Raw genomic sequence first — 23,123 nt, forward strand, 5'->3', positions numbered from 1 at the left:
CACAACTTGACTGTGAGCTACATAATATTCTCCACTAAGGAAATACTCTGCAGTCCAGCAAGATTTTATTTTATTTTCTCTCTCTTTCAGCATTTACAAAGGAGTATTTCATTTTCCTCAGTCAAATGAAGAGGATCTATCAGATGTGTGATCAACAATTATGCCAGTGCAAACAGTCAGAAACTGTCAGTCGGGGTGGCAGATGAAACACAGAACGTCCAGAAACAGGTGCTGGAGCAACAGCCTCTGCAGCTGTTCTGGTCTCTGTTGCAGTGGCCTCGCTGGAGGCAGGTGCTGGGGCTGGAGGGTCACTGGAGACCAGAGTGCTGGGCTCACTGGAAGCAGGAACAGTAGGAACAGTAGTCTCGGGCTCTTTCAGTTCAGCCACCTGCTGCTCTTTGAATATCCTCAGGTTAGGTTCATACAGACAGTAGCTTCGGTAGGTATGCTGATAGGTGGTGCTGGGTATGCGTTGGAGGAGTTGCTCTTGCGATTGACGATGATGGATTAAGACCTGGGGAACCTTCCCTTTGGAGTGGAAGTCAAACTGATAACTTGAGAGAAGGGGCCTCTCGCGTTCTAATTCCTCCTTCAAGGGGATCCAGTCAATCAAGGTCTGGGTATTGGGAAGGCTCCCATCTATTCTCCTTCTCCCTAAGCCCTGCCATAAAACAACGAGAATCTGTTCAGACTTGCACTGCAAAGGAATGAGCTGACCAGCTTAATTCAAGAGTAAAAAAGACCCCATTTACCAAAGGTGAACACCAATGTAACCTTTTAAAAGTTGTGGAGGCCATTGAAAAGAGCCTCCAGGGAGCCCACCTGGTGAACCTAGACTGGCTCAACTTGTTCTCCCAAAGTTGGAAAATAGCTGCTTGCTTTGGGCCTAATAGTGAATTCAACAAGTTTGTAACTCTCTGATGATGGCACTTGGACAGTGATGGGATATCTCAAGGCAGCCTCTGTGGAGTGAGCCCTAGTTCCAATTCCCTTTGTCGGCCCGGTGACAGAATTATCAACAGCAATATTGGCAGGCAGAAGAAATCTTTTTGAAGGCCTCTAGCATCCCTTTCTTGTAAGCACCTGAGAACTATTGTTGCAATAATGACAGCTACCAAGAAGAATGGCCTCCAGCAAGGGGTCCTCTCCCCACAGAAGCTGCATGGCCAGATAGAAGGAGAAGAGGAATGGAAGGCAGCCAGAGGAGGTGACCCATTCACAAAATGGCTACCAGAATGTATATGGCCAGTCATAGAATACCAATGTACCAACAGGCAAATGGGTGAATTGCTCCTGATCATACTCTGATCCCTTCCCCCAGGATGCTCACAATCAACCTCAAACTGTTTTTTTTTTTTTTTTGTTCTTTGCAGGAGGGAACTTTTATAAACAAACCACTGGCTTGCAGCCAGTTATTATTTTTATTTCTAAGAACATGTGTGATGTAGGGGCATTTTTAGAAACAATTAGAACTCTAAGGACAAATGCTTTTCTCCCTTTTATTTTTTATAATTACAATAATGTAGAACTATTTAAAAGTACAGTGGAGCAGGGGGGTTGCACACACCAAGGAAAGTGTTTATGAGCACATTGCCCCCCCCATAAAACCCAATAAATCTGGAGGTACATTTTGGAGATCAGACTACGTATGTGGGTAAGGGCCTCAGTGGACAAAGCAATGGTGCAATGCAAAGTGTGTGGGGTTGGATCATGTATGTGGGCAGATCAGGATTTTTGGTGGGTTCCCCCCCCCCTCAGGTTTTGGACAGGTGATTGCTTTTTAAAAACTCTCAAGCTTATTTGAGGATTTATCCAATACGTTTTTCTCTGTGTGTTTCCCACCTCAAAGTTGCCAGAAATAATGCTGCTAATTTTAAGCAACTGTTGCTAGTGGACTCCATGGGGTGGCAAGTGGGGGGAGTCCCACCCCTACACTAAATCACTGCCCCCTGCTTGTTTTTGTTTTCAAAGATATATGTGCCCATCTGAGAGCCACTTTGGTGTAGTGGTTAAGGCACTGGACTAGAAACCAGAAGACCGTGAGTTCTAGTCCCACCTTAGGCATGAAGCCAGCTGGGTGACTTTGGGCTAGTCACCTTTCCTCAGCCCTAGGAACCATTTCTGAAAAATCTTGCCAAGAAAACTGCATGGACTTGTCCAGGCAGTCACCAGGAGGCAAGTCTTCCTTGAAGGGACCCCCCCCCCCCGCCAAAAACCCCATTCAGTTTATTGCAGTTCAGATGCTGGACAAGACCTACAGAAACACTTGTTTGTATAGTGTGGGAGAATCCAGTCCTGAGTTTCCTCCTCCCCAGCTGTGTCTTCTTTATTTTACATATTTTTCAAATGTTAATCAAATAACTCTAGGCGTCTGTCTGTCTGTCTATCTATCTACACACACACACACACACACACACACACACACAATAAAAGACACCGGATTAAAAAAAAAAAACTCAACCAACCCAGAGGAAAACACACAGATTGGGCTTCACTAGCATCCTGGCCCCAAAGCTACTGATTTCTGCCCCAAATGGTGGGGTGTTTCAGGCACACATTGGGTACAATTGAAGCTATAAGCAATTAAGAGGTTAGGTGCATGGCTCAGCTGCTGCTTTTACAAAGGCAACTGGTGATATGAGTTCCTGAGAGAACCCAAGAAGCTGCTGAGGGAGGGTTAGTGATATGAGAATTTTTAAAAAAATAACTGAGCGCTCCTTTGTCTAACTTTACTGCTTCCTCTTTTGCTGCATAAGAGGAGAGAAACAAGAGATTTGGAATCTCCTCTCCTCCCTCCCTGTAGTATACTCACATGCTCAAAATATGTAGCCGATCCTGGGAAGGCATGCCTGTTATCATGCTTGGAGAATATGTGCTTTGAAGGGGTTTCCTTTAAAAAAGCACAGATGTGATTAGTGCCCTGCAAAATGCACACCCTACAATATTTGCAGTAGCTCAGGGATGGAATTTTGCTGGAAACTGCAGAGATTAGACATTCAGGTTAGCAACCAAGAAGGCATGCATTCATGTTGGGGCTATGCAAGGTACATGTAGTCTCCCTAAGTTTTATGTTTCAGTTCTCCACCTATATAATAGAATGCTACTGGGCTATAATATTGGAGTGTGGTATGGTGAATACAAGACTGAAACTTCTCAGAGTCTTCTTCCTTTTGGAAAAACTACTACATATTTATAGTACCTTTATCATGAACTGATTATTTTATAAGTGCTTAAGATAAGCAGACAACAGGAACAAGGCTACAAGTATTACTTGTGCTATTCCCTAAGCAACTGCAACACATTGGAATGTTTTAAATCACCACCTCCCTATAATACATGATAAATATCTATCTTCTGTTGGTAACAAGGCCTCTGTGTGTATATACACATAGAGAAAATTCTGCTTAACAAGATAGCTCATAAACACCATAAATGATCAATATCTGTACCAATTCCTACATTTTCAACAAACTGCAGGCATCACAAGCTAATGTAATTAATCTGATGGGCAATATTTTGAGTCGCTGATTATATATCCATAGTGAAATTTTATTTTTTTTCCAAGTCAATTAACTTTTATGCTCCAAGATGTGAAAAATGATGAGATTTCCTGTTCCCTGTCAGAGCATTTAAACCATTTAAGGAAAGCCTTCATGGATCAAGTCAAATAATCATCTTATTCCCAACTTTATGACCAATCCTTGCATTTACGACAGGTCTGTAAAGCAAAGGGAAGCTGAAGTAAGACCGTAAGCCCAGTTGAAGTTGCACTTAGCAACCACTTCACTTAATAACCAAGTTGCTGGTCCCATTTGAGGTTGCTAAATGAGGACTATTTATATGTCCCTCTTGATTACCAAGGTCTCCTGGAAGATGTGGTTGGACCCAAGTGGTGATAAATTAATTCAGGAGGTCCTGCTTACATTTAAGGAGGCAGTGGTGCATCTGCTCCTTAAAAACTTGGGCCCAACACTACTGGACAATTTTTGTCCTGTCTACAACCTTCCCTTTTTAGGAAGTTTGTTGAGAAGGTTGTTGGGCTACAGCTTCAGAAAGCTATGGAGGAAGCAGATTATTTGACTCCTTTCAGTTGTACTTCAGACCTGGTTATAGTACTGAGATAGCACTGATCACATCTGAGAATGATCTCTGGTAGGACGAGGATGGTAGAGATGCATCCATCCTTGCCTTCCTTGATCTCTCAACAGCTTTCAAAGAATATTATGGTATTCTTCTGGACTAGCTCAGGGGGGTGAGAGTGAGAGGAATGGTGTTGTGATGGTTCTCCTCCTTTCTCCAGGGCTGTTTCCAGTTGGTGTTAATGGGAGGGAGGGATCTAGTTCTAAGCTCCTGCTTTGAGGGGTTTTGTCGGGGTTCTATTCTCTCCACACTGCTATTAAGAGCTTTATAAAGCTACCATCTGCTGGCATGGGTCAGGTATCTTCACTATGCTGATGATACCCCACCATACATCTCCATTCTTAGGCAACCAAATAATGATCTCAAGATTTTTTCTCAGTGTCTGGAGGCTATAGGAGACTAGATGAGGAAGGGTTAGGCTTATCTTTAGCAAGACTAAGTATCTATGTGTTCTATAGCCTCCCAGATATGTTGACTTTCCATCATTGGTACTAGATGGGTTAGCACTCTCCCAGATATAACTGATACACTATTTCAGAGTCCTCCTGGACTCTTGGCTCCTGTTTATCCAGCAGGAGACAGCCATGACTAGACAGGCTTTTGCATAAATTATCTTGTGCATCATTGCACCCATCCCTGGATTGTGAGGCCCTACTCACAGTTACTCATGCCTTGGTCCACTCCCATTTGGATTACTGCAACATGCTCTACATGTAGTTGCCCTTGAAGATCACTCAGAAGCTGCAACTGGTTCAGAATGCAGCAGTGTGAGTAATTACATATGCACTGAGGTGCACCCATATAACACTTCTACTTTGTAAGCTGCACTGGCTTCTGGTAGATTTCTGGGTACTGTACGATTCAAGATGCTGATTACCACCAATAAAGTCCTTCATGGCAAAGGGCTGGGTTATTTGCAAGATCCTCTATCTCCTATTGTTTTAGCCTATCCCACAAGATTGAAGAGGGTAGGCATGTTTCAGGTTCCTTCCATTAAACACCACCATCTGACGGGACCCAGGAGACATGCCTTCTCTGCTGAGGTAACTTTCCTGTGGAACAGCATACTCCCTGAGATCCTAATGACACTAACCCTACTGGACTTTCAAAAAGTGCTAAAGAACTGTTTTTTCCCTTGGGAATTGGGCCAGGGTGAGCCAGTCCATAAGGGCTGATTAGGCAGATGTACTGGTGGGCTTAAGTGCAATTTTTAGGAGTCTCTCTTTCTCTCTCTCTCTCTCTCTCTCTCTCCCCCCTCTCTCCATATATACACAGAGTGTGTGTGTGTGTGTGTGTGTGTGTGTGTGTGTAGAGAGAGATTGTTGTTTTAATCTGATGTTAGCCACTCATAGTAGTGTGAATTGAGTGGCCATATAAATTAAATCTATAAATAAACAAACTGGTGCACAAGAGGTAGCTATGCAAAGGCCCTCCTGGCCACAGCTGCCACCTGCTCTTTGAGAAGTAGCTTTGAGTCCAGGAGGACTCCCAAGTTGTGTACAAGTTTGGAATGGGAAAGTACAACTCCATCCAAGAGCAACAGTGGAAATGTCCCTGACCCAAGGGGGCCAAACAGCCACAGCCACTCAGTCTTGTCAGGATTGAGCCAGAGTCTGTTCTTCCCCACCCAGACCCAAATAGCCTCTGGACACTGTACAAGCACCTTGACAGCTTAATTTGAGCAGCCCAGGGTAGAGATGTAAACCTGGGTATCATCGGTGTACTGATGCTACTGAACCCAGAACCAGTGGATGACCTCACCCAGCTGTTTCTGCAGCTGATAAACAGGAGAGGGTAGAAGTGTCAGACTTTGATATCCCAATTTTCCTTGAAAGTTAAGGAAATTGATTGGCCCATCTGAAATCTAGTTAAATACAGTTCTACACAAACATTTCCATGTGCTGGTTAGAAGACAGATATTAGATACAGATTTTGGGTTTTTTCCCTAACAATTATAAACATTATGATGAAATGTTATAATATTTTCTACTGAGTGACAGGGCAGGATAAACAATACTACCCAGATTATGGAGATTTAGATTCAGATCCAAAATTAGCAACAAGTTTGCTGGTTTTCAAACAACTATTAAATAACTTCCAGGCTGTATTTGTACATCGTACTACAAAATATTACAATACTTTAAACCATGGTTTGTTGACTATTCCACAGTTCCCTGGATTCACACATCACACTACTGTAATTCAAAATAAACAAAACCACATTGTTTTGTTTAGTTTTGTTTAGGATATGTGAACCTAGTCAAAAGTTGTGAATCTTAAATATAAGCTCTTCTGAAATCTTGGAGGAAGGGTAGGAAAAAATATTTCTCGTGCCCTGAAGTTGCTAATATTTTGACAAGGCCATAGAGTCATGTCCTTTGTGGCATCCTTTTTGTTTCAAATTTTGTTCTAATACAACTTTCTTAAATGCCAACTCTATTGTGAATTATGATTCTAGAAAGGAACAAATACCTGGCTCTTTCCCCAAGGTTTCCCAGCACTTAACAAGCAATGAACATGATTTAATTCATTATGATATAGATAAGTTATGTTATAAATATAACTTATACATCCAAACTCTCTTAACAGTGTCAAGTGAATCTTCCCCATGGTTATTTTATTCTAATCATTCACATAAATCCCACCATGACATACAAAAAAAATATACTAATGGATTTCCGTTTCTCCCTTTCTTAAAATTAGTAACCTAGTTGCAATGTTTCATATAGTTTTAGAATACAATTAGTATAAAGAGGGGAAAGACAGAAAGTAAGATAATAAGTCTAGTCATCATTATCAGTGCATCCTGTTAATGGGTACTATTCTGCAGAGCACTGAGCTGAGAGCCTTTCCTCCTAGTCCTAGATCAGAGCTATTCAGCCCCTGAATTATAAACCCTCCATGTTCACTTTGCAGCTGTCAGTTTCAAGGGATATTCTGTTAGCAGATGAATTTAATCAACCTGCTCCAGGAATGATTTTTCTAAGGGAGTATTTATGGTGCCATTGATTGATGCCTGGAAAGCGCTTGCCAATTGTCGACTAAAAATCAGATTTATATTCTGCCGGAGTTGCTTTCTCTGTTCATGGTTATGGTGTACTGGCCAACCTGCACATCTGTCAGAGCTGAGGAGGCAGTAAGGCCAACAAGGTGGAACATAAGTGGTAGCTTTTCTGTTGATTTCAATTAAGTAAATGTTTTGGTAGAGAGCTTTAGCTGTTAAAACTTGTTGTCTGTGTAGTGTCTTAAATTCTTCATGAATACTGTATTTTAAAAGCAATTTACTGTCTGTCTAAATACACTGTGTCCACTTGTCATGTATAGATATAATTATATTTAAATATGATTTGTTGAACAAGCCATAGTGAACCACTTCATATATAATGCTCAGCCATAAATCATAGGTGTGGAACTTTTTGAAGACTGGGGGCACACTTACAATTTTTGGAAGGCTCAAAAAATGTTAAGCCTATTTTAGAGATTATATTACAGTTGAGAACATTTTCAGCTACTTTGAACTGAGATCATCTGGAGACCCCCAATAACAAATTTAGAGCTACATGAAGCCCCGAGGTCTTCAGAGTCCTCACTCCTGCTATCAGTCAAGCTTTACAGATACTATAGCTGGGTTCACACCTGATGGTAACAAAAGCCAAGCAAGCTACATTATGATTTAGTGCAGGAATTAGCAAAATAATGCCTATAAAAGACACTGACAACACTGCTAACCCCCCTCCCCCAAAACCTCTCAAGAAATTTCAGCCATTATTTTTTTTAACAATGTATTTTAGTGCCTTTATAATTATGCAAGTTCCTGGAGCCTGTTTGCCATCTGAAAAGGAGGCCAACCTTGACTTAGCACAGTGTGTGGTGGTAACGCTATTGAAAATGTTTCTGTTTTGTAAGTTCAGACTAAATTCTTCTCTTATGTTGTTTTATCTACATTTTGTGTATCAATCACACAATAATTCCATGCGCATCTATTCATACAGTCCTTTATTACCTATGTCATAGGAGAACAGTCTCCTATATTGCCTCAGCCCTTCTTTTCAAGTGTAACTTCCTGGTTTTGGGATTAAACACATTATTACAATAAATTTGAAACATACAATCTCTTTTTTTTTTTAAAGTATTTGCAAAATTGGTAAATACTCAAAATCAATATATGCAAAATCTATAAAGTTTCTCACTTTCATAGTATTACAAAAATCTAGGCCTGTCTGTCCTCTTAAATGAGAATTCTGGTACTTCTGATAGTCTCAGATTTGAACAGTGTAAATTTCTCTCTAGTGAAGTTCTCTCTTTTCATATTCCTGGTCTTGAACCATAACAAAATATATAAAGGACCAAATTGTGATACCTTTTGATGTCACTGCTCTCTTCACAGTGGTTGACATAAAACTAGCTAGATAATTGCAATGGTCTTCCCCACAAATTATACAACCTAACTGAAAACACAAAGAGCAAAATGCCCAAACTCATTGCTTTATGCCCCAACATTTCAATCTGAATGCCAAATCTGTGAGCAGATCAAAAGCCTCCAATAGGATCCCCCCCTCAATATTCTCAGCAGAAACATTAATGCAATGATTAGAAAATATAGCCCTTCCATTAATCCAACTCAAAATATGCATACACTGTTTAGAAGTTACTTTCATCATAATAAAAAAGAACAATGAGATAAACCCATATAACCTAATCAACAACTCGTTTGATGGAATCAAGTTCACAAAGAAGAAAATAAGAACAAATGTCCTCATCACCATGTACCCTCAACTGTCCCCATTAGGGGGCACCACCTGAGAGGTTTGCCTTGGTTGGTACCCGGAGAGCTCTACTTATTCTATTGCTCTCTAACCTGAAGGATTCTATAAATAATAAGGACCCATCTTTGTCTAAAGAACATATGAAGTTGCCTTATAATGAGACCATTTAATCCATTTATTGTCTACCTAGTCTATAGCAGTTTTATGTATGAAACTCTCAGCAAATCAACCTGCAATGCAAAGAACTGAACCTGAGATTTTTGCATTGCAGCTACAGTACAGCAAAGATGACCAGCTTCTGAATCTGTGAAGCAATCCTGTACTGACTGAATTCTCGCCATGTCAGACTTTTGAAAAACATTTTAAGCATGCCATGTTCCTTCATCATACTGTCATGATTTGTTTTACTAAGTGTATTTGATAAGATACAACGGCTAGGTTACCCATTGCGCTAAGCCATAACTGTAGTTTATAAACCACAATGACTGGGTTCATAAATACACTAAACCAAAAACAAACAAACATATTATGGCTTAATGCAACGTGTGAATGGAGGCAGTTCAGTGCCTTGGCTAACAGCAGCTCTGTAAAATCTCAAAGATTTTTCTGAGCCATGTTACCTGAATTAGAAAAGTTGGGGTCTGAAAATAGAGCTTATGCACTAATAGTGAACTATACCATTCCATTTTCTATATAGCAATACAACAATTCATGGGAGAGGCATATTTAATCTGAAAAATAAATCAACATTATTAAGCATTATGGGCTTCAAAATCCAAAGAGTGATGACATATTTTCTAGAGTTTTTGAAATAAGAATGTTCTGTAGGTTGACAAGCACTCAATAGTATTAAACAGCATTAATGTGCAGCAGGATAGTCACCAAGCAATATAGTGCTTCAGGGGTTAAAACTCACTGCTAGTTTTTTTTTTTGTATGGGATTTTTTAAAATAATTCCTGTCAAAGCAGGAATGTTCAGCACATGCAATTTGTTATGCCAAAATGCTGTAGGAGTAAGAAGAGAATTACCTACTTAAATAAACACAAATACTAAGAGGCTGGAATCCCGCTCTGCTGAGTCTGACCCCAACTCTAGAATTACATTAGAACTCCACTGACACACGTCAAGTTTTACCATTTCCCCCCTGCATGAAATAAATGAGAAGAACTAACATTTTGATTAGGAAATCAGCAGTGTGAGATCTCTCTAGCAAACTGCAAGGATCAGAGATTATCTAACCAAGGCAGATGCAGAGTCACATGAGCTAAATCTGCTGTCACAATTTGATGCTCAGTTAGGCATACCAGGTCTGAACCACAAAAATCCCCACAACAACAGGCTGGTTGCAAAGAGACAGAAAATGTTAACTTTTTGCTGGTAGCTAGTGGTTGTTCAGGTTTATGCTACCTAGTTATGGTATACTGATGCTCTGTTTCCCACTTCTGCTACAAGGTGACAGAATTCTAGGCACAGGGGAGAGAGGTGCACCCAGAAGCATTAGCCCTGACTTTATCTGTTGTCAAAATTGCTGTGGGTCTAAAAAGAGAATTAGGAGGCAGCTGCCATCATCAGCTACTGGGGACAAATGCTATCAGTGCCAGAATGTGGTGGCAAGAATATACACAATATACAGGGTAAGACAATGGCCAAGGCAATTAAATGCAGTACAGCTTAACTGCTATCTCAACCTCCAGCAGGTAGAATTCATAAAAACAAGATGAGAATTTCTTTATCAGGTCTTCCCTGAAGTTGAAATGAGCTGCCTGTAATCGATTGGCACCATTAAGCAGATAATAACAAGAAGGGGAATTTCCACTAATCTTAGCCTAATACCTTTAGAATTTGATTATTTATTTATATTGGATATATTTATACCCTCCTTTTCACTATAAGAGCCCTTAAGGCAACAACAGGAAAATAATTAACAAAATTTTACTTTCTAACAAGCACTTTCTCATCAGAAACTTACTTTAAATTATAAGATATGCTATGCTATAATTCTTTCAATTTGTAGATTCAAAAGCTTTAATTAGGCTGCATGACACACGGTTTAGCTATAGGGGAAAACTGAGGGTGAACAACTGAGAGTTGTTTGTGATTTAGTTCAAGTTAAGGTCTGGATAGTTGGAAAGATGGGCAAAGGCAGCCAGATTTTGACAAGTAATGAATTGAGGCTTTTATCCTGGACGGTACAAACTTAATTCTTCTCTTTCCTCACTTGCACTTGGATAATGCACTTGTGCCTTCCTGCCAAACTCTGCTTCTTTCCTTGCTGTGAAAAATGGTCATCTGGGGGGTGGAGGTAGGGAGTAACATCTTGCAAGTCATGACAACATTATGCAAATAACGCAGCTTACATACTATCATTTGCAGCATAAAACAACTGATGCAAATTTTTTTTTTATTTGCATGATGGTATCATGATGCACCTAATGTCATTGTGACTTCCACCAGATGCCTCTGCTGTGGCAACCTGTTATAATGCTGGCAGGGATCCAATTCTCTCAGCCAGCTATTCCGCCATTTATGAGGGAAGAATGGAACTAGATGTCAGGATTTTCTTTCTCATGGGAAAGGATTCATCCTGTTATCTTTACAACAATAACAAATAATATTTTGACTACAGAGATCATGTGAAAAACACCTGTTATTGTGTGTTGTGTATTGTGCTATTTACTGCCACCTATTGGAGTGTGTATGCTAGTTACCCAGTGGGGGTGGCATAGAGCTATAATACAAGGAGGAAAATGTGCAGCCTCTCTGAGTAGTTGTTAGTTGTTTTAGTGTTAGCCACTATGTAGGTTTTATGGGCTACGTAGTTGTAACAACAAGTAGTGTACCTCTTCTCTAAGAGTTTGTAGCTAGAGATTTTGTTAAGCTTGTGTTGCTAATAAGTCTTGGATGCTACATTTAATGAGAAGATTTTTCTTTATATTCTGTATGATATTTGCATTTTATGGATTTTTGCATTTTTATCAATAAACACCAGTTAGTATATATTTTCTGACTGGATTTCTTTGGGAAACAAGAAATGGACATTACATTGTGTTTGCTTTCATGGCTAATATTTTCCTGGAGTTTTTGCTGCGCTCTGCACAAACAGGAATGTTTGTGATTATCACTCTGCCCGACACTAGAATCACACTTAGAAAAATATATCCCAATTATTTCACAAGTTCCACAATTGATTGAAAAGTGCTTAGACTGGTTATGACATAGAATCTGCTGGTTTCCTAAACCATATATGGGCAATTTACAGCCTGTATTATTTTTCTGGATGTCTTTTTACAGTCCTCAGTATCACTGAAAATTGCAGTATCACTGAAAATCAAAAACTGCCAAATTGCAGAGGTGCAATTTTCTTATAGTTTATACACACACATGCATGATAGATAGATAGATAGATAGATAGATAGATAGATAGATAGATAGATAGATAAATAGATAGATAGATAGATAGATTCCAAGCACAAAAAGCATAACTATTCCAATGCAGTCATTCATGTTATTCCTACCTATCTAGCACTTGGCCATTAGAGGAAACATGCATATATACCTTCTTGAAATTCTTGCAGACTGTAAAAAACACCTGGCTCATTCTCATGTCCTGCTAACCATGGCACAAAGATCTGTCATTAACTCTTATTACAAGAGGACTTAGTCTCATAACACCAACTTTGTCTCATTGCCAGCCTATTCCAAAGGCAGTTTAAATCCATGCTTTTACAGTTTTAAAGTAGCATTTTCCCCTTCTCTTGACAAACTGGCATCGTCAGGGGCTGGCATTTGCCCACCTCTTACTGGCCACTTGTGGTGCTACAGGTATGCCATTGCAGTCACTGGCACTGCCCCTGATGGCCATTTTAACTTGGGCTGTCAGAGAGACTGGACATTCCTGACCAGGCATTATGGAGACTCTTTTAGAAATGGGTTTGCCACTCTTCTGAAAGAATCCTAGATGTGTTTCAAGCATGTGTTCAGTGGCCTTTTGAAAGAGCACTAGACTCTTTTTCAAAAAGGACAGGAGCTCCAATTGATTTAAACTGGGAAAAGAGCCAAATTCTGCCAGCTCTTTGCATCTGGCTCTGTCCCAAATGCATGCAGTGTAAGGTTTTTTTCTGCTTTGGAGTTTTGTGTGGTTGTACTTTCTACTTGTTTTATTATTTGGGGAGATGCCATTTTACTTATGCGGTGCTATTTGGTGTACCCTCCAGGTGCCCACCAGCCATAGCCATTTCTGCCAATACTTCACCTTGCAGCATTTATCAATAACTCCTTCCTGATTCATCCCACACTTAACTGAGAGAGTACATACACAGTGGGAACAAAGGCTAAACACTTCAAACTCTTCTGCCACACCTGTGACCTGTCAATTGGGCTATTTCTCCACGTATGTTTAGCACTCTTCTTGAAGAACACTAAACCTATGTCCAACATCTAATCCAGCCGACAGGCAAAGGGATGTGGGATGAAGCACTGCTGTGTGGCAACCTGTCAGCTAGGCTGTTTTTAAATATGGTTTACTGCTATTCATGAACAGTGCTAGATTCGTATTTGAATAAACAGTTCCAGCACATTCTTTCAGAACATTTCTTTAGGGTTTTGAACTTTAAAAGAGCAAACAAGGGCTGGAAAGACATAAAGAGAAAGGTGAATGTCAGATTTGAATAACTGTGCTCTAATCAAGTAAAGAAAAATTCTGAAGTGAAGATTCTTCGGATTTTCTATCTGCTCACAACTTACAATGAGGCCTACTACCAGTGTATGCATGTTTTGTCTTTGAGCAAAAACAAACTGGTTACTAAAGATCCAGAAGGTCCTTCATTCCATTAGTATCTATTAAATGTCAGAAAGATGTGCTGGCAAGGGCGAAGTATTTGTGCAACCTTCCTTAACCTTCTCTGGTTGCTCCGTGAGAGAGCAACAAGACGTACACTGCCGCTCACCTTCATCCTCTTCAAAAAAATATCAGGAGGTTGTGGACGGGCTGCTTTACGATACTCCTGGTTGAAGTCACTCCTGCATCTGCTTCTGTGGTTGCCATAGAAACCATTGGCATGCTAAAGAAAGATAGGCAAGAGGGAGTCCCTAATTAGTAACTGAGGAATATGATCCCACAGATGCTCCAAACTTTCTGGTTAGCTTGATACCGTAGAGCCAGTGGAAGTCACATTTTGTCTTTGACAATGACAAAAAGAGTTTACAAGGATTTGTTATTATTCTTATGTTTGACCAGAAATGTGGCTCTTCAGGTTGGAGCAAAGAACCAGGCAAGGATACTTTGTATTGTCGAAGGCTTTCACGGCCGGCATACGATGACTGGTGTGGGTCTTCCAGCTGGGCACAGAGAGAACTGCTCCTGTCTGTGCTCCTGCACTCTGAAGATGCCGGTCACAGGTGCTGGCGAAACGTTAGGAAACAAAACTTCCAGAACACGGCCACACAGCCCGGAAGACCCACACCAGTCAAGGATACTTTATTTGGGGAAATCAGGAGAGCTTCCAAACTCAATCGCTATAGTCCAGATACACTGCTTCAACCTAAATTTATCCTCCCTGACAAGAAACTTCCCATGAATACTGGCTATTCTCCATTGATAGCTGCTTGGTTCACAACAATGGCTTGGCTGAAAGGTTCTGACAAGCGTAGCTGTGTTAGTTGCAGCATATGCAACAAAGAGACATAATGTTGAATCTCTTAATAAAGTTTAACACACCTGTTTCACAGTGAAGTTAATCTTTGTAATTTCTTTGCTCAAGGATCAACACTTTAGTTTGGGGAACCAAATCTGAAAGATTGACTACTTATAATAACAGGAGGCAAAGATTCAGTTTCTATGCACCGTCTTCTTTGTGTCCCATTTTTGACACTGTAGACAGCTCTCAGGGCTACAAACTAATACACGGTTCCACATTTCAACTAATATGGCAATATATATCACACAAACTACCACACAGGGTATATTGTGATTAGAACACATCCTTCAGCTTTTCTTGATTTATTCATTTACAGAAGGAAATGGTGAAAGAGGATATTTTGAATGCTTTCTTAAACTGTATTTCTAAATCTGTCAGAAGAAAAGAAAGAATGTTTATAATATTTATCAAGTGTTGTTAAAGACATTTTCAGAAAAACATTAGGAAAATTCTCTACAGAAGAACAAAATATGGAAACAGATTGCTTTCATTGGAGATTTCTAGGAAAGACCAAACTATCATTCTGTGGGTCTTATTTAAGCATGCTGCTTTACTGCAGAATCTGGACCCAAAGTAGGATAGCTATGATTTAAGAATATTTTCCTGGAATTCAGAAAATAATAATAATAATAATAATTATTATTATTAAATAATTATTATTTAATATATTAAATAAAATTATTTAAAATAATAATAATAATAATTATTACTATTGCTATTACTATTACTATTACTATTATTATTATTATTATTTGCCTATCCCAGGTCCTTGGAAAGGACTTGATAGGTGGATAAAAATGCCAAATCCACTCTAAACATCTGGCTGACTGTGTGACCAACCATAATAATAATTAATTAAACTTGTATGCTGCCTGACTCTCAACAACATAATAGAGGGAAAGTTAATACCGACTTGACCATTATAAGAAATTCAGTCTAGGTAGTATTATTTTAAATGCTATCAAAGTTAAAATCTTAGCATTTTACTTGTGACTCATTTTCTTTCCTAGCAGCTAATCACCTTGTTATGAAGTGGAATGTATACCTTTGGCACACACATCTAATACAATTGTTTGTAATGATAGCCGCTTGTTATATAGTCTGAAACAAACCCTCCTTCTTGCTCAAACCACGGTCAGTACCTTCAAAAGGACACTGGGTTCGCATACTTCCTTTTATAATCATTTTTGGAAATCGCTTGTTAACTGCTTTTCAATTATTAGGAACCTTTGGATGGACAAGTTTGACAGAACTGTGTGAGTTTCCTTCAATTCTTAGTGAAATAAGTTTTAACTACAGGTTTAAGAGCTTAATTTGGGGGGGGGGAATAAACAGCAAAAAGGTAATTAAAACTTTGATTTTAGAAAGTTACAAATTGACTAAGGCTCCAGATAAACTTGAAATAAGTTTTTGGAATTACTTATAAAGAATCCTTCCCATGGGAAAATGCTTTTGTTTTGAATTCTTTAAAAAAAACATAATAAGAAAAGACTTTAAAAATTGGACACTAGAGGGAACTAGAAGGGACTAAAGATTACAATTAAAGGAGAAGAACGCTCAAACTCAACTTAGAAATACAGAATAAAGCAAAATATTTGAACACTGGACATATTGAAGGATATTTTTGAACAATACCCAGAAGTTTATTTTAAGAGTGTCTGCCTCTATAGATAGTGTTTAAAAGATGTTATGGAAGAGGAACAAGTTTTACCTGACAAGACTGAGACTGATCTGAAAGGCTACAGGCTACACTGGACATACAAAAGAAACCGGCTGACATCTTAATAATTAAAAGGGATATACAAATAACAAACCAAGATAATGGCCTGGATAATTTTCCAATATTGGATTTACAAAAGAGGTTTATTGAAACTGAAGAATTTTGTGAGAAGGGAAAAAGAAAAAATGAGAAAAAATAAAGTTCTGGGACATTATTTGAAGAGACTAAAGATCAAGATTGTTAAAAGTAAAAGGAAGGAATATAAAGTTGGTTTATTTGATCAAGGTTAAAATAGAAATGTTATCTTTGGTAACCCTTAATGGACTTTTGCTGATCAGGACTGAAATGACAAGTCTTTAAGGATTTGTTTATAGATAAGAGATGGGATATGGGAAGAAGAGATCATTTATTGTACTTTAAGAGAATGTGATAAATTACTCAATTTTTTAAATATTTATGATGAAAAGGGAAGTCATTTTATATATATATATATATTTCTTTTCTTTTTCTTTACTATATTCTTATTTTCCCTTTCTTTTCTATTTTTGTTTCTGTTTTTTTCTTTTCTGCACTTTCTATTTTTTCTTTTTATTCTTTTACTTATATTTAGTTTGTATTAGTTTTTTTATCTCTGTAACTGTAATTTTTAATAAAATTACTATTAAAATGAAACATACCCTCTTTAAGCGGTATCCTGAAAATTAAAAGTTAATGGCTCGGTTTCCAGTATTGTGAAATGATTATGTAAGATCCATATTTGCCTGTTCTGTAAATCATCTTTCTCTTCTTGCGTGGGACACACTACAGCAGCAATCTTCATGCAGGACGCTTACTTGGTGTGGCCTTCAGTTGCTCAAAAATCTTAGAGGGAAAAGAATGGCAGCTCTAGTGGAAAACGAAGGTTAGGAAATCAGGAATCAAGAAAAAGAAATATCTGGGTAGATGCACATTCTTAGGTGTCTGATAAGCTGAAAAATAGAGAGTAGCAGCCTGGAGGATTATTATAATTTAAAGAAGGGAGGAGTTAATGAGGTCCGGTGGAAGTTTGCAACGCAGTATTATGAATTAGTGAAGAGAGGAAGACTATATACAATTATGGGGGACGGCACTGGCATTTTTATCATTGGCCTAAGCCTGCTCCTGTTTTCTGCCTGAGATGAACATGCTGTGGTTGCCAGGCAACAACAAGGCTTATTCCCTAACCATTTTCTTTTGAGGAAAGCAGGGAGGGGTCCAGCAGTGAGACTGTGGGGAGGGATGGAGCAGCAGAAATAAGGAAAAATTGCTGTGAATTCATAGGGCTCAAGATTGACCCAGTACAGAGATCACTGTAAGGATCTGGATCAAACCAGCCCTTGTCATTTCTGTCCTCTTCTACAGTGAAACACCAGTCTAAAACCATCATTTACCATCCCACCAGATAAATGTGGAAGTGGGTCTCCTAGCTGACACCATCTCTGCCATTCTGAACTGGGTTGATCTGTTGCAAGACCAAATTAACCTCAACAGCCGTGTAGCATCATCCCTTAGGCGCTTTCGTGCCCTCGTTCAGTGACACTAATGTGCAAAGCTTTATTCGTGAGACAGCAGGCCAAGGTTCAATTCTCAACTTAAGAAGTAATAACAAGTATGAAATATTCTCTTTAGACAACTTTTTTCCCCTGAGGTCTCTTGGGGGGAGCATGGATCATCGGGGCAGGCAGGCAAACCTTTCTGGCCCTTCTTCATTTTGAGGGTGTGGGGGTTTTATGTACAAAACCGGCATATCAAGCCCCTCTGAAGTTTAGTACACCTGTTGAGCTACCTTCTCTGTGAACAGAAAAAGAAAACATCATCTTTTGGCTGTTGAATTTTGGACCCTGCAATTCTGGGGTCTCTTAAGGACTGGAAAACTGAAGCTGGTCAGATCCTTGCATGTTTCCCGCCACAATGTAAATAGTTAGCATTTCTGTGCCTCAGGCTCTAAGGCAAAGCGTTTCCAGATCAAAGGGGGATATTTGCAGGTGGATTTCGGCCATTTGTTTCTTTGCTCCTGAAAGTAGAAAGCACTGCTGACGGGGCCCTTCTTATAGCCAGGGACAACACTCATCGCAGCTGCTGAGCTTACCCATGTCCCTACAATAGGACTTGGCATCCCCCCACAGTTTGAGGGGAGCCGCATAAAAGCAGCCAGTCCCCTCCGCTTTTACAGCAGTCACCTGAAGCTGGCTGAAACGGGGGCCTAGAACCTGCCCTCCATGTTTATGTGGTTGCTAAGCAACCATTCTGTGAGGAAAGCAGTTAGATTGTTAGATCAAGGCCAAGACGTTCAGTGGCGCCTGGGAGCCCTTTCATCTTGGGGGAGCCTTAGCGTGGAATGCAAACGCTCGTTGGTTACTAGTTCTTTGCCACAGGCGTGCGAGTGCCCACTCGCCCAGTGGCAGGATCACACTCAGGGTCTATAGCTACGCTGCCCATATTTCCTTGGAAGAAATAAAGGACAAACCTGAAAAAGAGGCAAATCTGAAAGGGGTTCCTAAGGATTAAAAAATATATATATATTTAATCCTAAGGATTAAATATATATATATATAAATATATATATATATATATTTATATAAATATATATATATATATTGTTCATGTTTGTCACTTTGCTTTACAAAGGAAAATTCAAGAGCTAAACCAAGAAAGACTTTAGGAAAACGCATATTCTAATAAAACGATCTAAAATCAAACATTATAGGTAAATGATTTTGAAAAGACAATTCCATTTCCATATTTTTCACATGAACGCGAAAGACTGTGCATGAAGTGGTACCCTTTGTATGGTAAACGTTACATGACCTTTAAAATAAAGGACAAAAGTGAGTTTTTGAAAAGTAAATGAATCTAAAAGATAGATTTCTGAAATAAAGGACTGTCCTTTATAATAAAGGATGTATGGTTACTCTATCTATAGCACAAAACAAATAAAAAACTTGGCTCTGAGTCTGAGGGATAGCAAATGTTAGAAATGGAGTCTAGGAAAATCAGAAATGTTGGTGAACTAGTTGCCAATGCCAGTTAACTAGAATAAAGTAGTCTAACCCAGTGTTTCTTAAAGTGTGATCCAAAAGACCCTCTCAGGGGTCCCCAAAATCAAAATTATTTGCCAGATATTGAAGATATTTACAAAAATGTAAAATAATATCATTCTTCTCATTGTTATTTATTTCCTTAAACAAAAAGGTTTTTCCATGAAAAATATTTTATGCTAATATCTAATGGCTTTAATATTGTTATTTTTACATGATTCAATAAATAAATATTCTATGGATGCGTCAATTTTAATTTTTAATACAGTAAATATTGATAAACATAACCCATACAAACAAAAGCTCTTTTGGGGTCCTCCACAATTTTTAAGAGTGGGAAAGGTCCTGAGAGCAAAAAGTTTAAGAAACACTGGTCTAACCGAATCCTACAAATTAGGATATGGCTATCCTGATTAAACCTAATCAGATTAGGATATTCCGTAAATTTTATTTATTATTGTGATATGCGGCCTTTATCACTTACTTCATCTACTTTCTGTAGATCAAATTACAGTTAAAATAAAAAAAGCAACCAGGACCATTTCTACAGTAAAATTTGCTCTTAATAAGCAATATGTAGAGCTAAGGCTCAAAAGATGAGACTGTGTTTTCGCAAAATGGAGCAGAATGCATCTGTTCTTGAATTGTCACAACTGTTAAGGGGTTAAAAACTATGTAGATAGCAAGTTGGATATTCCAAATTGGATTATTAAATGTGCTTGTCAAGTATTCATCTTTCTGTCTATGCATTGCTATCGACACTTCCTCTTGCTTATAATTACAATCTCGCTTCAAAAGATGAACACATTTGCACGCATATACAGACATGGATACATATTATTTACATGGTCATAAATTTAAATTTGTACTTTGCTCTGACACTGAAATGTGAAGTTTAGCGGGCATCATTATGCATAGTAAAATGTTTTTCTGAAATATCAAGGGGTGAAACTGTCACTGTCTTTTTGAAGGACAAAAATGAAGAATGTTGACAAGTTCAGGAAACCATGTTCAGGACAAGATTTCTTGTGAGCCACGCAGGTCTTTTGAAATGGACTGGATCTGTGTTTTCTCATAGTTATACATGCATTAATTCCACCAACATAAATTGATTTTACATCCTTATAACTTCCTGCAGGACCCAGGTTTTAGAATGACATCTTGTCTCACACAGCTATACTCATAATGGTGATCCCTGAGGGGAATCAGTTCAGAGGGAAATAGCCTCTAATGAAATTTTTATACCTCCAAGAACTTCATAGTCAGTGTTTGACAGTAGCCCTAAGCTCTGAATTTTGGAGGAGAAAGAAAGGAGACTATGAAGATGGAATTAACAATCATAAATGACAACAGAGACTTTTTTCTTCCTCAGTAATTTTTTTTTTAATGTTCATATATAATCCCTTTAAAACAAACTTTTACAGCACCCCACAGGATCAACTGACAATCCTAAAAAAGCTAATTTCCACAACCCCATCTGAAGCAGGATATTTTCTGTATAATAGCAGAAAATGACAAGACAGACCAGTGTCATTTAATTGAAACTATAAAGCACAAAACAGTTTGTAGGACTTCTGTGGGAACTATAACAACAAAAAAGAAAAATTCCACAGAAATAGGCAAGTTAGAAAGACAAAACATTAATGCAATTTAGGTTGGGTGCACACATAGCAGATTTATGATTCACTGAATTAGTCACAGTGCCTAATTTATACATAATGCTATACCATGGTGATTGAGTTTATACGTAAAATTTTGTATATAAAGCTATCGCTACATTATAGCTTTGCATGTTGTATAACTTTAGGCACAAACTATGTACTTACAAACTACAAAGAAGTATGATTCAAACTTCCTGTGCAGATTTTAAATCTTGTGAAATTAAATCATGTAAAAAATATTCATTTCTGGCTTTCTTGGTCGCAAATAAAGAATTAACTAAGTGCAAGCCGAGACCCCAAAAATATGTTTTTGTAGCATTGTTATTTATTACTGGTCAGAAGCAAGGCTTACATGTCATGTACAACCCTTGACCCCTTCTCATATCTGCAAGATACTACTATCCCAACTGTCTGTCTTAAACAGCCTATGTCTGAATGTATTTGGGTTTATTTTGGGGTTCATACATTTTAGTTTACAAGCCATCATGCTTGGGTTCATTATTGTCATAAGGCATAATGTAGTTTGTTTGATTTTGATCTGTTAAGTATGTGAATCTAGCCTGTAACTTTTCTTACTATGTATACAGTTTCCTTGTTTGAACTGAATTTTCTATTTTCTAATATTTGGGAGGAGGGGGTGGAATTATTATAGTTTTTTCTAATATTGATTGCCACAAATCTAAATTCTGCAAGTCATATTATTTGGGAACCAGATTTATATAACAGAATAAGCATTCTGATTTTTTCTTTTTGTTAAATATTTTGATACATAGATGTTTACACTTAAGGCATTGAAATGAACTTCCAGGAGCAGGCTGACTAATGTCACAAATCTGGAGCAAAATCAGAAAAGATAACATCACCTCCCACATTAATTAGCATCTCTTCTGAAAGATACTTCCAGTTTCTTTTTACCATATACAGGCAGCCATACAAAGCAGCCCTCATATTAGACATTTTTCACATGTGAATAATATATTAATTTGTATTCAGATTACTTATAACAGGAATATAAAGCTTTTTGTATAGAGAAGGTATGTTAAAAATGGTACAGTTTTCTTTTATATCTTTACTAACAATACTGAGATTTACATATGGCCTAATTAGTGTAAGAAATATGCTTTTTGCGCATTATGTAAAAATTATTAAACTGTTAAAGAACAATGTTATATATAGCATTCATGAAATTAGATGCAAAATAGCGTTGAGCAATTTTAGCTACCGAGTTTGAAAAAAGAAGATATACAAAATTTATAATTATGAAGAAAAAGAGAAATATTACTCCCTTGATCCACTTTTTCAGTTCTTTAGTAGGATATTGAAACAATTAATAGTTAATAAGTCATTACATCTGCATAGCCAAGGTTGAAATCTTCCTTTGGGAATAATCTGCTCATGGATTATTTACCTAGCTGTTGTGATGAGAAAAATTCACCAGCCATAATTTGCTCCATAAGTAAAATCCCCATAGTATTTATATGTTATAAATACTAGCATTTCTATTAAGAGACAAATACAAAAAGTCTTACCATCATAAGATAGTTACATAAGTTATAAACTACAGTAGGTAAAAACTCCTTGAATGATGTTCTCTGTGGTACTGTAAACCTCCCTGCCCAACAGAGAGCCATTGTAATCAAACAACCTAAGATGGCAATTCTAAACAAACTGGTAAGCCATTTTTATCATAATTATGGGAATGGCATTGCTATTAAATATGTATGGATCAAGCTGTAAAGGAGCACACATTTATAAAATGTAGGCACTACATATCATAACTTCTAACTGACTTTGAAAGTTATCTTTACTTTGATAAATGAAAAAAAATTCTACAGGAAAAACTAAGGATTCTATACGGTATGTATCCAACTGGCTGGATATGGTTTGGGAGAAGTCCAAAGGCAATTTAAATTAGATTGGATGACTTTAACTTTCTGTGATACATTATGGAAAAAGATTGTTTCCTCTATTTTATAACTTTTATAGAAAGCAGGCTTGTAATATCTGCTTTAAAGAATGTTACAATACATGAATATAGGAACTAGCTTCCTTTTTTAATCCTTCATACTCTTGAATGAAATGA

The 23,123-nt window shown here is 38.0% G+C and overlaps 1 protein-coding gene across 1 annotated transcript; it reads right to left on the reverse strand.

Annotated features, from left to right (window-relative positions):
- Window positions 1-151: 151 nt before the first annotated feature.
- On the reverse strand, window positions 152-18,457 carry CIMIP7 (ciliary microtubule inner protein 7). The gene is made up of 4 exons (XM_088134800.1): window positions 18,431-18,457; window positions 13,854-13,967; window positions 2,813-2,890; window positions 152-661 (listed from the first exon to the last, which is right to left on the reverse strand). The coding sequence occupies exons 1-4, from the start codon at window positions 18,455-18,457 to the stop codon at window positions 152-154; spliced, it is 729 nt and encodes a 242-aa protein (XP_087990926.1).
- Between the last annotated feature and the right edge of the window lie 4,666 nt (window positions 18,458-23,123).

This window comes from Python bivittatus, unplaced genomic scaffold (genome assembly GCF_059951505.1).
Source record: "Python bivittatus isolate LINGU-HERP-01145 unplaced genomic scaffold, Pbiv_v1 ctg000080_np1212, whole genome shotgun sequence".
Lineage (NCBI taxonomy): Eukaryota > Metazoa > Chordata > Lepidosauria > Squamata > Pythonidae > Python > Python bivittatus.

What these genes read in the sequence shown, in the direction of transcription:
- CIMIP7 (XM_088134800.1), bottom strand. Translation starts at nt 18,457, where the DNA reads ATGCCAAGTCCTATTGTAGGGACATGG. An exon ending in TTTTTTTGAAGAGGATGAAG is followed by an intron (nt 2,891 to 13,853) that starts GTGAGCGGCAGT and finishes GCTTTTTTAAAG; the next exon opens with GAAACCCCTTCAAAGCACAT. An exon ending in CGGCTACATATTTTGAGCAT is followed by an intron (nt 662 to 2,812) that starts GTGAGTATACTA and finishes GTTTTATGGCAG; the next exon opens with GGCTTAGGGAGAAGGAGAAT.